This window comes from Eubalaena glacialis, chromosome X, assembly GCF_028564815.1.
Source record: "Eubalaena glacialis isolate mEubGla1 chromosome X, mEubGla1.1.hap2.+ XY, whole genome shotgun sequence".
In the NCBI taxonomy this organism is placed as follows: Eukaryota; Metazoa; Chordata; class Mammalia; order Artiodactyla; family Balaenidae; genus Eubalaena; species Eubalaena glacialis.
In genome coordinates this window covers 29,679,014-29,694,936 of record NC_083736.1, presented here as the reverse complement: position 1 = coordinate 29,694,936, position 15,923 = coordinate 29,679,014, and the positions used below count along the sequence as shown (strand labels likewise).

The 15,923-nt window shown below is 39.4% G+C and overlaps 1 protein-coding gene across 1 annotated transcript in view; it reads left to right on the top strand.

The window, feature by feature from the left end:
• DMD (dystrophin) overlaps positions 1 to 15,923 on the top strand; it is a 1,714,964-nt gene that overhangs the window by 537,478 nt on the left and 1,161,563 nt on the right. Inside the window, exon 38 of the mRNA XM_061178407.1 lies at positions 8,946 to 9,118. Coding sequence (XP_061034390.1) covers positions 8,946 to 9,118 — 173 coding nt within the window. The remainder of the gene's footprint in view (positions 1 to 8,945; positions 9,119 to 15,923) is intronic.

Sequence of the window (15,923 nt, the reverse complement as noted above, 5' to 3'; positions counted from 1 at the left end):
ATATATGTGCCACATCTTCTTTATCCATTCATCTGTTGATGGACACTTAGGTTGCTTCCATGTCCTGGCTATTGTAAATAGAGCTGCAATGAACATTGTGGTACATGACTCTTTTTGAATTATGGTTTTCTCAGGGTATATGCCCAGTAGTGGGATTGCTGGGTTGTATGGTAGTTCTATTTTTAGTTTTTAAAGGAACCTCCATACTCTTCTCCATAGTGGCTGTATCAATTTACATTCCCACCAACAGTGCAAGAGTGTTCCCTTTTCTCCACACCCTCTCCAGCATTTATTGTTTCTAGATTTTTTGATGATGGCCATTCTGACCGGTGTGAAATGATATCTCATTGTAGTTTTGATTTGCATTTCTCTAATGATTAGTAATGTTGAGCATCCTTTCATGTGTTTGTTGGCAATCTGTATATCTTCTTTGGAGAAATGTCTATTTAGATCTTCTGCCCATTTTTGGATTGGGTTGTTTGTTTTTTTGATATTGAGCCGCATGAGCTGCTTGTATATTTTGGAGATTAATCTTTTGTCAGTTGCTTCATTTGCAAATATTTTCTCCCATTCTGAGGGTTGTCTTTTCATCTTGTTTATGGTTTCCTTTGCTGTGCAAAAGCTTTCAAGTTTCATTAGGTCCCATTTGTTTATTTTTGTTTTTATTTCCATTTCTCTAGGAGGTGGGTCCAAAAGGATCTTGCTGTGATTTATGTCATAGAGTGTTCTGCCTATGTTTTCCTCTAAGAGTTTGATAGTGTCTGGCCTTACATTTAGGTCTTTAATCTATTTTGAGTTTATTTTTGTGTATGGTGTTAGGGAGTGTTCTAATTTCATACTTTTACATGTACCTGTCCAGATTTCCCAGCACCACTTATTGAAGAGGCTGTCTTTTCTCCACTGTATATTCTTGCCTCCTTTATCAAAGATAAAGTGACCATAAGTGCATGGGTTTATCTCTGGGCTTTCTATCCTGTTCCATTGATCTATATTTCTGTTTTTGTGCCAGTACCATACTGTCTTGATTACTGTAGCTTTGTAATATAGTCTGAAGTCAGGGAGCCTGATTCCTCCAGCTCCATTTTTCTTTCTCAAGATTGCTTTGGCTATTCGGGGTCTTTTGTGTTTCCATACAAATTGTGAAATTTTTTGTTCTAGTTCTGTGAAAAATGCCATTGGTAGTTTGATAGGGATTGCATTGAATCTGTAGATTGCTTTAGGTAGTAGAATCATTTTCACAATGTTGATTCTTTCAAACCAAGAACATGGTATACCTCTCCATCTATTTGTATCATCTTTAATTTCTTTCATCAGTGTCCTATAATTTTCTGCATACAGGTCTTTTGTCTCCTGAGGTAGGTTTATTCCTAGATATTTTGTTCTTTTTGTTGCAGTGGTAAATGGGAGTGTTTTCTTAATTTCACTTTCAGGTTTTTCATCATTAGTGTATAGGAATGCCAGAGATTTCTGTGCATTAATTTTGTATCCTGCTACTTTACAGGCGCTAATTCATGGATTAGCTCTAGTAGTTTTCTGGTAGCATCTTTAGGATTCTCTATGTTTAGTGTCATGTCATCTGCAAACAGTGACAGTTTTACTTCTTCTTTTCCGATTTGGATTCCTTTTATTTCTTTTTCTTCTCTGATTGCTGTGGCTAAAACTTCCAAAACTATGTTGAATAAGAGTGGTGAGGGCTTCCCTGGTGGTGCAGTGGTTGAGAATTCGCCTGCCAATGCAGGGGACACGGGTTCGAGCCCTGGTCTGGGAAGATCCCACATGCCACGGAGCGACTGGGCCCGTGAGCCACAACTACTGAGCCTGCACATCTGGAGCCTGTGCTCTGCAACAAGAGAGGCCATGATAGTGAGAGGCCTGCGCACCACGATGAAGAGTGGCCCCCACTTGCCGCAACTGGAGAAAGCCCTCGCACAGAAACGAAGACCCAACACAGCTAAAAAAAAGAAAAAAAAAAAAAAGTGGTGAGAGTGGGCAACCTTGTCTTGTTCCTGATCTCAGTGGAAATGGTTTCAGTTTTTCACCATTGAGGACGATGTTGGCTGTGGGTTTGTCATATATGGCCTTTATTATGTTGAGGAGAGTTCCCTCTATGCCTACTTTCTGCAGGGTTTTTATCATAAATCGGTGTTGAATTTTGTCGAAAGCTTTCTCTGCATTTATTGAGATGATCATATGGTTTTTCTCCTTCAATTTGTTAATATGGTGTATCACGTTGATTGATTTGCGTATATTGAAGAATCCTTGCATTCCTGGAATAAACCCCACTTGATCATGGTGTATGATCCTTTTAATGTGCTGTTGGATTCTGTTTGCTAGTATTTTGTTGAGGATTTTTGCATCTATGTTCATCAGTGAGATTGGCCTGTAGTTTTCTCTCTTTGTGACATCTTTGTCTGGTTTTGGTATCAGGGTGATGGTGGCCTCGTAGAATGAGTTTGGGAGTGTTCCTCCCTCTGCTATATTTTGGAAGAGTTTGAGAAGGATAGGTGTTAGCTCTTCTCTAAATGTTTGATAGAATTCGCCTGTGAAGCCATCTGGTCCTGGGCTTTTGTTTGTTGGAAGATTTTTAATCACAGTTTCAATTTCAGTGCTTGTGATTGGTCTGTTCATATTTTCTATATCTTCCTGGTTCAGTCTGGAAAAGTTCTGCATTTTTAAGAATTTGTTCATTTCTTCCAGGTTGTCCATTTTATTGGCATAGAGTTGCTTGTAGTAATCTCTCATGATCCTTTGTATTTCTGCAGTGTCAGTTGTTACTTCTCCTTTTTCATTTCTAATTCTATTGATTTGAGTCTTCTTTTTTTTCTTGATGAGTCTGGGTAATGCTTTATCAATTTTGTTTATCTTCTCAAAGAACCAGCTTTTAGTTTTATTGATCTTTGCTATCGTTTCCTTCATTTCTTTTTCATTTATTTCTGATTTGATCTTTATGATTTCTTTCCTTCTGCTAACTTTGGGGTTTCTTTGTTCTTCTTTCTCTAATTGCTTTAGGTGCATGGTTAGGTCGTTTATTTGAGATGTTTCCTGTTTCTTAGTGTAAGATTGTATTGCTCTAAACTTCCATCTTAGAACTGCTTTTGCTGCATCCCATAGGTTTTGGGTCATCGTGTCTCCATTGTCATTTGTTTCTAAATATTTTTTGATTTCCTCTTTGATTTCTTCAGTGATCACTTCGTTATTAAGTAGTGTATTGTGTAGCCTCCACGTGTTTGTATTTTTTACAGATCTTTTCCTGTAATTGATATCTAGTCTCATAGCATTGTGGTCGGAAAAGATACTTGATATGATTTCAATTTTCATAAATTTACCAAGGCTAGATTTCTGACCCAAGATATGATCTATCCTGGAGAATGTTCCATGAGCACTTGAGAAAAATGTGTATTCTGTTGTTTTTGGATGGAATGTCCTGTAAATATCAATTAAGTCCATCTTGTTTAATGTATCATTTGAAGCTTGTGTTTCCTTATTTATTTTCATTTTGGATGATCTGTCCATTGGTGAAAGTGGGGTGTTAAAGTCCCCTACTATGATTGTGTTACTGTCAATTTCCCCTTTTATGGCTGTTAGTATTTGCCTTATGTATTGAGGTGCTCCTATGTTGGGTGCATAAATATTTACAATTGTTATATCTTCTTCTTGGATCGATCCCTTGATCATTATGTAGTGTCCTTCTTTGTCTCTTGTAATAGTCTTTATTTTAAAGTCTATTTTGTCTGATATGAGAATTGCTACTCCAGCTTTCTTCTGATTTCCATTTGCATGGAATATCTTTTTCCATCCCCTCACTTTCAGTCTGTATGTGTCCCTAGGTCTGAAGTGGGTCTCTGGTAGACAGCATATATACGGGTCTTGTTTTTGTATCCATTCAGCCAGTCTGTGTCTTTTGGTGGGAGCATTTAATCCATTTACATTTAAGGTAATTATCAACATGTATGTTCCTATTCCCATTTTCTTAATTGTATTGGGTTTGTTATTGTAGGCGTTTTCCTTCTCTTGTGTTTCTTGCCTAGAGAAGTTCCTGTAGCATTTGTTGTAAAGCTGGTTTGGTGGTGCTGAACTCTCTCAGCTTTTGCTTGTCTGTAAAGGTTTTAATTTCTCCATCAAATCTGAATGAGATCCTTGCTGGGTAATCTTGGTTGTAGGTTTTTCTCCTTCATCACTTTAAATATGTCCTGCCACTCCCTTCTGGCTTGCCGAGTTTCTGCTGAAAGATCAGCTGTTAACCTTATGGGGATTCCCTTGTGTGTTATTTGTTGTTTTTCCCTTGCTGCTTTTAATATGTTTTCTTTGTGTTTAATTTTTGATAGTTTGATTAATATGTGTCTTGGCGTGTTTCTCCTTGGATTTATCCTGTATGGGACTCTCTGTGCTTCCAGGACTTGATTAACTATTTCCTTTCCCATATTAGGGAAGTTTTCAACTATAATCTCTTCAAATATTTTCTCAGTCCCTTTCTTTTTCTCTTCTTCTTCTGGGACCCCTATAATTCGAATGTTGGTGCGTTTAATGTTGTCCCAGAGGTCTCTGAGACTGTCCTCAGTTCTTTTCATTCTTTTTTCTTTATTCTGCTCTGCCGTATTTATTTCCGCTATTTTATCTTCCAGGTCACGTATCCGTTCTTCTGCCTCAGTTATTCTGCTATTGATCCCTTCTAGAGTATTTTTAATTTCAATTATTGTGTTGTTCATCATTGCTTGTTTCCTCTTTAGTTCTTCTAGGTCCTTGTTAAATGTTTCTTGCATTTTGTCTATTCTCTTTCCAAGATTTTGGATCATCTTTACTATCATTATTCTGAATTCTTTTTCAGGTAGACTGCCTATTTCCTCTTCATTTGTTAGGTCTGGTGTGTTTTGACTCTGCTCCTTCATCCACTGTGTGTTTTTCTGTCTTCTCATTTTGCTTATCTTACTGTGTTTGGGGTCTCCTTTTTGCAGGCTGCAGGTTCGTAGTTCCCGTTGTTTTTGGTGTCTGTCCCCAGTGGGTAAGGTTAGTTCAGTGGGTTGTGTAGGTTTCCTGGTGGAGGGGACTGGTGCCTGTGTTCTGGTGGATGAGGCTGGATCTTGTCTTTCTGGTGGGCAGGTCCACGTCTGGTGGTGTGTTTTGGGGTGTCTGTGGCCTTATTATGATTTTAGGCAGCCTCTCTGCTAATGGGTGGGGTTGTGTTCCTGTCTTGCTAGTTGTTTGGCATAGGGTGTCCAGCTCTGTAGCTTGCTGGTCGTTGAGTGGAGCTGGTTCTTGGTGTTGAGATGGAGATCTCTGGGAGATTTTCACCATTTGATATTACGTGGAGCTGGGAGGTCTCTTGTGGACCAGTGTCCTGAACTTGGCTCTCCCACCTCAGAGGCACAGTCCTGATGCCTGGCTGGAGCACCAAGAGCCTGTCCTCCACACAGCTCAGAATAAAAGGGAGAAAAAATAGAAAGAAAGAGGATAAAATAAAGTAAGATAAAATAAAATAAAGTTATTAAAATAAAAAATAAGAAATAATTATTAAGAAAAAAATTTTTTAAAGTTAAAAAAAAAAACAACAAAAAAAAAACAGGCGGACAGAACCCTAGGACAAATGGTGAAAGCAAAGCTATACAGACAAAGTCTCACACAGAAGCATACACATACACACTCACAAAAAGAGGAAAAGGGGAAAAAATAATATATCTTGCTCCCAAACTCCGCCTCCTCAATTTGGGATGATTCGTTGTCTATTCAGGTATTCAACAGATGCAGGTACATCAAGTTGATTGTGGAGATTTAATCCGCTGCTTCTGAGGCTGCTGGGAGAGATTTCCCTTTCTCTTCTTTGTTCACACAGCTCCTGGGGTTCAGCTTTGGATTTGGACCCGCCTCTGCGTGTAGGTCGCCTGAGGGCGTCTGTACTTCCCTCAGACAGGACGGGGTTAGAGGAGCGCTGACTCGGGGGCTCTGGCTCACTCAGGCCGGGGGGAGGGAGGGGTATGGATGCGGGGCGAGCCTGCGGCGACAGAGGCCAGCGTGACGTTGCACCAGCCTAAGGAGCACCGTGCGTTCTTCCGGGGAAGTTGTCCTTGGATCACGGGACCCTGGCAGTGGCGGGCTGCACAGGCTCCCGGGAGGGGCGGTGTGGATAGTGACCTGTGCTTGCACACAAGCTTCTTGGTGGCTCCAGCAGCAGCCTTAGCATCTCATGCCCGTCTCTGGGGTCCACGCTGATAACCGCGGCTCGCGCCCGTCTCTGGAGCTCATTTAGGCGGCGCTCTGAATCCCCTCTCCTTGCGCACCACGAAACAAAGAGGCAAGAAAAAGTCTCTTGCCTCTTCGGCAGCTGCAGACTTTTTCCCGGACTCCCTCCCGGCTAGCTGTGGCACACTAACCCCTTCAGGCTGTGTTCACGCCACCAACACCAGTCCTCTCCCTGCAATCCGACCGAAGCCCGAGCCTCAGCTCCCAGCCCCCGCCCGCCCCGGCGGCTGAGCAGACAAGCCTCTCGGGCTGGTGAGTGCTGGTCGGCACCGGTCCTCTGTGCGGGAATCTCTCCGCTTTGCCCTCCGCACCCCTGTGGCTGCGCTCTCCTCCGTGGCTCCAAAGCTTCCCCCCTCCGCCACCCGCAGTCTCCGCCCACGAAGGGGCTTCCTGGTGTGTGGAAACCTTTCCTCCTTCACGGCTCCCTCCCACTGGTGCAGGTCCCGTCCCTATTCTTTTGTCCCTGTTTTTTTCTTTTTTCTTTTGCCCTACCCAAGTACGTGGGGAGTTTCTTGCCTTTTGGGAGGTCTGAGGTCTTCTGCCAGCGTTCAGTGGGTGTTCTGTAGGAGCAGTTCCACGTGTAGATGTATTTCTGATGTATCTGTTGGGAGGAAGGTGATCTCCGTGTCTTACTCTTCCGCCATCTTCTGAGCTCAGAATTGATTCATTCCTTTTCTGAACTTTGAGAAAATATTTGGTACCACTTAGACCACTCATCAAATAATTTCTCATCATTTAACTGAGACTTCTAAACTATAATTGTTTCCTGCAGTTTCCAAACCACATCCACCCTTACTACCTCAATAAGATCAATTTAAAACTTCTTCGAAACAAATTAAACTGTGCTTCACCTACCTTTGCTTTCTCTGTATTGGTCCTTGTACATGAAAGAGCTCAATAAATGTTGACTCAATTGACTTGTCTTTGACAATTCAGATGAGCAAAATAACCAAATTCACACTTGTAAGACTAGACAAATATGTAAGTTTTTAGCATTTTTTGAACATTAATGTTTTTAAAGTTTTTTATTACAAAACGGCATTGTGTTTTTTCCCCTTAAATATAATCTAGATTTTAAAATCATGGAGTTAAATTTTGAGATACTTTCACTTATTCAACACAAAGGCACTGGGTACCTACCATGTGCCAGGCACAGGTTTGAGCTCTGGAAACCCAATATAGAGCAAGACAGATAACATCCCTGCACTCATAGGATCTAGTCTAGTGATGTAGAGAAACCAGTAGTTGTATAATTTCATGCTAGTCATAAGTGCCATGAAGAAAAATGAACAATACAGGGAATACAGAGCAGTTGGGGTTGCTACTTAAAATGGAACAGTAGATAAGGCTCTTCTGAGATGAGAAAGAAGTGAGGAAAACAGCCATATAAGTGTCTTGGAGGGAAAGAGTATTTTGTCAGAGAGAACAGCAAATGCAGAAACCTTTAAGCAAGAGCATGCTCGCCATACTCAAGGAACACAGAGAGGCTGATGAGGCTGAAATGGTGTGTACTTGGAGGAGACTAAGGAAAAAATAAGATTAGAATGTCAAGCAGTGTACAGCCAAGTTATGTAGAGGTTTGTAGGCCATGATAAAGGCTATGGGTTGGGAATTCTTTGGCGGTTCAGTGGTTAGGACTCGTCGCTTCCACTGCCGGGCACGGGTTCAATCCCTAGTCGGGGAACTAAGATCCCACAAGCCGGGCATCTGGGCCAAAAAAAAAAAAAAAAAAAAAAAAGACAATGGGTTTGATGAGGAGCCATTGGAGGGTTTTGAGAAGAGAAGTAATATGATTTGATTTATGTTTTATAAGAATTCCTTTGGCTGTTGTGTGGAGAATTGAGTGGGAGAGGGGCAAGACTGGAAGCAGGAGGATCATTTAGGTAGCTATTGCGATAATCTAGGTGAGATATAAGGATAACTTATATCATCAGAGCAATAGCAAGGGAGATAACGAGAAGTGGCCAAATTCTGGACATGTTCTAGAAGTAGAGCCAACAGGATTGTCCAACAATTTGAATACTGGAGATTAAAAAAGAAAGATCAAGGATGATTCCAAGATTGTCAGCCTGAATAACTATCAATTGATATGTCATTTACCAAAGGAGAGAAAACCATGGGAAGAGAAGGATACGGGGATGCAGTTCAGAATGTGGTTATGCTAAGGTTGAGATGCTCATGAGACATCCAAGTGTCAAGAAAGTACTTAGATTTGTGAGTCTGGATTTCAGAGTTGAGGTCAGGGCTGGAGATGTAAGTTTGAGAGTCATTGTCATATAGAGATTATTTACAGTCATGGGACCAAATAAGAGGTAATATAGATAGACAAGGAAAGAAGTGTCAGAACTAAGCTAGAGCACTCCAATATTAAGAGATTAGTAAGAGGGGAAGGATTCTGTAAAGGAGACTGAGAAGCAGTGGACAAGAAGGTGGAGGAAAAACCAGAAAAATTCAGGTTACAGAAGTCAAATGAAGATAGAGTTTTAAGATGGAGGGAGTGAGTGATCACCTGTATCAAGATGAGGACTGTGAATTACCCATTGAAGTTGGGCATGTTGAAATCACTGGGCTTCAGGGCTAATGACTTTTAAAAGTCAATAGATTAAAAATGCAAGACCATTAGTTACTTTGGGGGTTGATAAATTTCCTTTCTTCTCTTTCCATAGACAGCTGAATCATTTTTGACTTGCTTTAAAATTTCAATATTACAGAATATAAAAGACAGCCTGCAACAAATCTCAGGTCGGATTGACGTTATTCACAATAAGAAGGCAGCAGCATTGCAAAGTGCCACACCGGTGGAAAAGGCGAGGCTACAGGAAGCTCTCTCACGGCTCGATTTCCAATGGGAAAGAGTTAACAGAATGTGCAAGGACCGACAAGGGTAGGTACCACTTTCCTTTTACTAAATGATTATACCTGTCTCCCAGGAATTCTAGAGTTCATTTCAGTGTTCTCCATGGAAAAAGGAGAGGTAGGGAGGAAGAGAGGGAGAAGTATCACCTTCACTGGAAAAAGGTAAGTGGAGTAAGAGCAAATAATGATGAACAGTTCAGACTAATGAGCTGAATTCAACATTTTCTGTACTGAAGTTAGTATTACGTTGGAGCACTATAATATCCTCTAAAATTTCAGGTAATGTCAAAACCCATCTGGTCATTTAATTGAGGTGGTTTAAATAATTGTACAATATAAATTGTATACCTTTGGTCAAGTCTGTATCCTATAGATTTATGACAGTTTGATATACTTAGATTAATATATTGGAAATATAAGCTAGTAACACAAAGTTGATTTTCGTGTGTTGTTTCTGTTTTGAAGGTGATCCTTTACATTTTGAAGTCCCCCCACTTTTTTGCTACAAGGAATTTGTTGATTTAAAATAATTAATTTTTAGTGCTTTCCTTAATTAAAATATCCAACTGTTGACCAGATTTTTAAAATTCACATACATTTCTTAGCCTCATACTACAAGAAGGTATTGTTTTCTCTTCCAATTTTAGGTTAAAAGGAATAAAGTTGTAATGGCTTAAAACAATTTGTTTCAAAGATTTGTTCAAGACCATCTTCTTCATTATTCTCAGAGGAAATCAAATCATTTTTAATAATTACGAAGAACCTCCTTAATACCTCTCAGATCTGTCCATTTCTTGCCATCTTTACTTCTGTTTTTGTTCTTCATTTACTGCATTAGATTCCTAAATCAATACTTCTAGCAGAAATCTCAGTTGTCTCCAGTGATCATCCCTACTTTGTTCCCAATTATCTTTCATCCAGAATTGTTTTCCTGAAGTGTAAGAAAACTTACATTCCCTTTAGAATAAAGTGCAAACTTATTAATTGGGGATATAAGGCTTTCACATGACCCCTGCTCCTGTGGTCAGCCTCACTGTTTATCATTTCCTGCCTGCCCTACAACCCCTCCAAATTCTGCTCTATCAATATTAAATTGATTTAAAGATTCACATATGTTTTCTGCCCTCTCTGGCCTACCTGCCCTTCAAGTCTCATGTGAGATGTTATTTCCTTCTTAAAATCCTAAAAATATTAGTTGATCATAGAAACTTAGATATTATTTTAACATTAATGGAACATAATATCAACATACTATTTATGTATTTGCAGATGTCACCAGACTTGGTGGCTACTCTGTAGAGTACCTGCTCCAAAGTGACCTATTCCTAGAATTTACTACATAGCAATCGATTTTATTTATTTATTTATTTTTTCCTTTTATGCCTCCTGCACAAGCTCCTGAGAGACAAAAGCTTTGTTTTATTTTGTGTGGTATGCTCAGGACTAAGGTAGTCTTGAGCACGAAGTGGATGTTCGGTGTGTATGGACTGAAGCCTCCTGCAAGAAGCCTGAGAATATTTTTCCCTGGGTGGTCCAATAGTTCTATCTCAACTTACTGGAAAACAGCAGGCCCTAGGGTATCCAAAGCCATTCTTGATAAAGGGAAAGAAACTCAGCAACCCTATGTATATACTGCAAAAGACAAACTCACATTGCCATCATGGTACACCTCTCAATAGCCCACATTGAGTCAAAATGAGCTTTTACAAGTTGCTCCAATGAGGTCAGTTTCATCACTGTCTTTTGGGGTGCCCATTCCACTTTGGGGATGTTTTTGTCTTTGTTGTCTTCTGTCAGTGTTTTCTTCCAGCCATCCAAGGCCACCAACACTATCCCCTAAGAACCTTGCAGGGTTCTTGGGTAGCCAGTGGTTACTGTGCTTCTATAGACACCTCCCATTCTTGCACGAAAGCAGAGGTGAAACTTTCTGCTTTCTGAGACTTCTACCCCACTTTATGTCATCTTTGGTCAGTGAGCTAGGTATTCCCTTCTGACAGTCATACAACTCTTTCCCTTTCAGTTCACCTTCAACCATAGTCTTTAAAAGAAGCAGAAGACTAATGCCATTCCACAGAGAGAGTAAGCTGAATTCTCACCCCACATCTGGGTGGGGTCTTTCCTGAATTCTCACCCCATGTCTGGGTGGGGTCTTTCCTATATCTGGCAAGAGATAGTGTGTCACTAACCCCAGTAGACCCACTCTTTTCTTATCCAGATTCTGAAAAAGTATCCTAATTTTTCTCTAACTGGGTTCCTCTAGGAATTGGTCAGGAGCTGCTAAATTTCCTGTGACTTTTAGTCTAGTCTCGAGTAAAACTGTTTTAAGTTATTGCCTGTGAGCACAGACACTACAGTTCAACTTGTTTTGGAATCCTGGCTTTCCTGCTGACTGGCTTTATGTCCTTGAACAAGTTCCCTAACCTTTATGCTCCACAATTCCCTTATCTATAAAATGGGATAAAAATATTTTCTAGGTCATAGAGTTGTTATGAAGATTAAATGACACAATGTATGTAGAGTGCTTAGCAGATTGCTTATACATGATAATGACTCGATCAAGCTTGGCAATTTTGACGATAAAAATAATGGTCTTCTGACTCTGCTAGTCTTCATGCCTGCTAATTCTTTCTTATATGCTTTCACATTTTCCTGAGCACCATAGAGAGTTGATTTAAATTCAGTCCCTGATTTGAAGAACCTCCCAGTCCTAGAGAGAAAATGGACAAACAGCCAATAAATTACAGGTTGACAGATGTGAGCGATGCTAGAGGGCGAGAACAAGATCCTTGGGGAGTGGAATAGGAACATCTTACTCAGAGTCAGGAATAAAGCAAGGTCAGTGGACCGTTCAAGGTTCTGAGTTACAACTAACAGAAAGTAACTCCAGTTACCTTAGGTAGGATAATATAATTGGAAGGATATCAGGTAACTCATGGAATCAATGGAAAGGCCTGCAAGTCAGGTTTAAGTATGGGCAGAAATTGTCAAGGAAGACCAGGATATGCACCCAGAAACACACCCAGCATCAAGCTATAAGATGAATCTGAATTATAAACTTCTGTCACTGCCATGGTCCACTGGTCCACAAGAGGTACCATTGCCACTGGATATTGGTTGCTACTATGCTGCCAAAAAGTATCAAAATTGTTATTTCTTTTTGTGTCACTAATTTTAGAATTAAGGTTTCTGACAGAATTATTTGGTAAAGCAGGAGTTGGATATTTTTTTCTCTGAAAGGCCAATTAGTAAATATATTAGTATTTGCAGGTCATATGATCTCTGCTGTAACTACTCAACTCTGCTGTTGCAGGGTGAAAGAAACCATAGACAATACATAAATGAATGGGGATGGCTTGTTCTAATAAAACTTTATTTATAAAGACAAGTGGTAGACCAGATTTTGCTGGTGGGCCACAAATTGCCAACTCCTGTAATAAGGCATGCTTCAGTCATATAACTAGGTTCTAACTGCCAGGGGTTAGGGAAAATAAATAGCTGGAATTTGGGATCCATTGCGGTGATAGTCAGGAATTTATCTCCCACCAAGCCCATACAATGGTAGATTTTTGAATCCTTAGATAGACTAGAAGCTATGGATTCTTTTTTTTAAATTGAAGTATAGTTGATTTACAATGTTGTGTTAGTTTCTGGTGTACAGCAAAGTGATTCGGTTATGCATATATATACATCTTCTTTTCCATTATGGTTTATTACAGGATATCGAATATAGTTCCTTGTGCCATACAGTAGGACCTTGTTGTTTATCTATTTTATATGTAGTAGTTTGTATCTGCTAATCCCAAACTCCTAAATTATCCTTCCCCCACCCCCTTTCCCCTTTAGTAACCATAAGTTTGTTTTCTATATCTGTGAGTCTGTTTTTGTTTTGTAAGTAAGTACATTTGTGTCATATTTTAGATTCCACATATAAGTGATGTCATATGATATTTGTCTTCCTCTGACTTACTTCGCTTAGTATGATAATCTCTAGGTCCATCCATGTTGGTGCAAATAGCATTTTTCATTATTTTTTATGGCTGAGTAGTATTCCATTGTATGTATATACCACATCATCTTTATCTGTTCATCTGTCGATGGACATTTAGGTTGCTTCCATATCTTGGCTATTGTAAATAGTGCTGCTGTGAACATTCGGGTGCATGTATCTTTTTGAATTAGAGTTTTCTCTGGATATATGCCCTGGGGGTGGGATTGCTGGAACATACGGTAATTCTGTTTTTAGTTTTATAAGGAACCTCCATACTGTTTTCCATAGTGGCTGCACCAGTTTACATTCCCACAAACAGTGTAGGAGGGTTCCCTTTGCTCCACACCCTCTCCAGGTTTTGTTATTTGTAGACTTTTTAATGATGGCCATTCTGACTGGTGTGAGGTGATACCTCACCGTAGTTTTGATTTGCATTTTTCTCATGCATAGAAGCTGTACGTTTTTAAATACCTTCATGTTGGGTTCTCAACAAAAATCTACTGATTTTTTTTTAAATAAGTCAACTTGAGGTTAAAACAAAATACCTTTGAGCCAGTAAGAAGGTATTAGTATATTTTCATGTATGATCCAAGTATGATAGTGTATTAGTCAGCTATTACCGTGATATGGTGATACAAATCACCCCAAAAACTCGATGGCTTAAAACAAGCCTTTATTCTCATGCTTATGGATCTTTAGGTTGTCTGTGTTTTGGCTGACTTAGGCTGAGTGTGGCTGGGCAGCTGTTTCAAGTTATGGTTAACTGGGCTAGGCTCTAGGATGTGTGCTGGGTTAAGGTCTGTTACATATATATTTATTCTGGGCTTAAGGTGAAGGATCAGTGGCACAGTCTGCTCATGACAGGTCACCAGAGCATGAACCAAGCCTAATCTCCTAAGAGCACTTATGACCTGTGATCATATTAAGCCACTCACATTCCATTGGCCAAAGCAAGCCTGACATCAGTAGAATGGGGAAGTAGTCTCTTCCTACGGTGGAAGGGAAAGAAGAATGAATATTTGCTGAATAATAATCTAAACTATTATAGATAGTTAATAATTAATAACACAGGATTTTTTTACAGCTAGAAAATACCTTAGTGATTTTATCCTGCTTCATTATTTTATACGGGAGACTAAATCACAAAGATGTTAAGTGACTTGCCAAACACATGCTACGTGACACATCTGCTTATTTCTATTTCACCAAAATATTTAGCTCTAATAGATCTACATAGTTTACTCACAAATAAGTTACAGATATGAGAAAATGCATTAGTCTCTTGGCATTCCTAAGGCATAGTTTCTGAGACCATCCTTAATCAACAAATTCATGAACGCCATAATGGCAGAACTCACCTCTATTAAATGTCATAAAGTAAAACAGACATTACTGTCTAAGTCAAGGCAAGTAGAGGATTAAAATCCAGATTGACTTGTGACTGCTCACTCATTATCTAGGAGACCAGCTTCCATACGTTGTCTTCCAGCAAATAGAATTTCAACATGTACCTCAGTAAACTTACAAATCCTCGAAGTACTAAAAGTGGCTCCTTTCCATGGAAACACAAATGGTGAACACAGTAAATATTAAATCCATGAATCCTATGTGTGCATATACATATTCATGTATATGGATAGATATCTGTATATATAAACATGAGATAAATATTTAACTTTATGAGAAATTAACATTGTTGCTAAATGCTATTTTCATCTATTTCTTGGTGGATTGCTCACTGTTTATAAAAGATACCTACAGGAAACACATGAAAATAAAGAATTAACATAATATCTACCTAGTATTAGAGAAACAATGTGCTTTCCTTCTTTCAACAAGCATTTAAGGAGGACCTTTCAAGTGCCAGATACCTTGTTGTCTTTCCTTTCTTTCTGTTACCACCTTTCCTATCCCTCAAACCATTAATAAATTTGCCCCATGTTCAGGAAATTACTCCTCAAGTCTTAGAGAATAGCACAAATCAAGTAAGATTAAAAAAGTGAAAGCAGTTTCTAGACTACAAATTGCTCTGTAGCCATAAGATGGCATTATTGTGTAACAACAAGATTCTGGTCTGACAGTGTGAGGGCATTTAAAAAATCAAATTCTACTACCAATGATATTTCATGAAATAAGAAATAGGAAAACCACGTTGCATAAAAGAAGCCAGGCACAAAAGGATATATGTTGTATGATTCCATTTATATAAAACTCCAAAACAGGCATATCAGGGGTTAAAGGTCAGATATGGTGACCTTTGTGGGGAATAGTAATTAACAAGGGCAGGAGCAAGTCCTGGTGTTCTGAGTAACGTTTTATTTATTCATCTGGATGCTGGTTGCATTGGCACATTTCCCTTAAGAAAATGTATGGAACTGTGCACTTGTGATTTGTATACTTTTCTGTGTGTATGCTGTACTTGAATGAAATTTACACTTAAAATTAAAAAAAATCATAACTACATACATTTTTAAGCACAGGAAGGCCCCGATCTCAGAATTAAAAAAAAAAAAAAATTATGTAGTTTTAAGAAAAGCATGTTACATTGTTCTATTTTTGGCCTTTCACCCTGGACCTCCAAACACTTTATAATAAGCCAGTACAGACTCTAGGATAAGTTTGTGAGCACCACCACTCTAGAGAAAGCTTTCCTGAATTTCCCACCATCATGCTGGGACCACATTGCCACATGTCAACAGGATGCTGGGGATGGGAGAGCTGGAAACCGCTTCCCCAGGGATTTCTCCTTTGTTTAGCTCCCTTAGAGCCAAGCCCACAGTATTAATGCGCTTACAGACGCTTGCTGCTGTGAGACAATGAAAGAAATGAAAGGAGAGAAAACAGG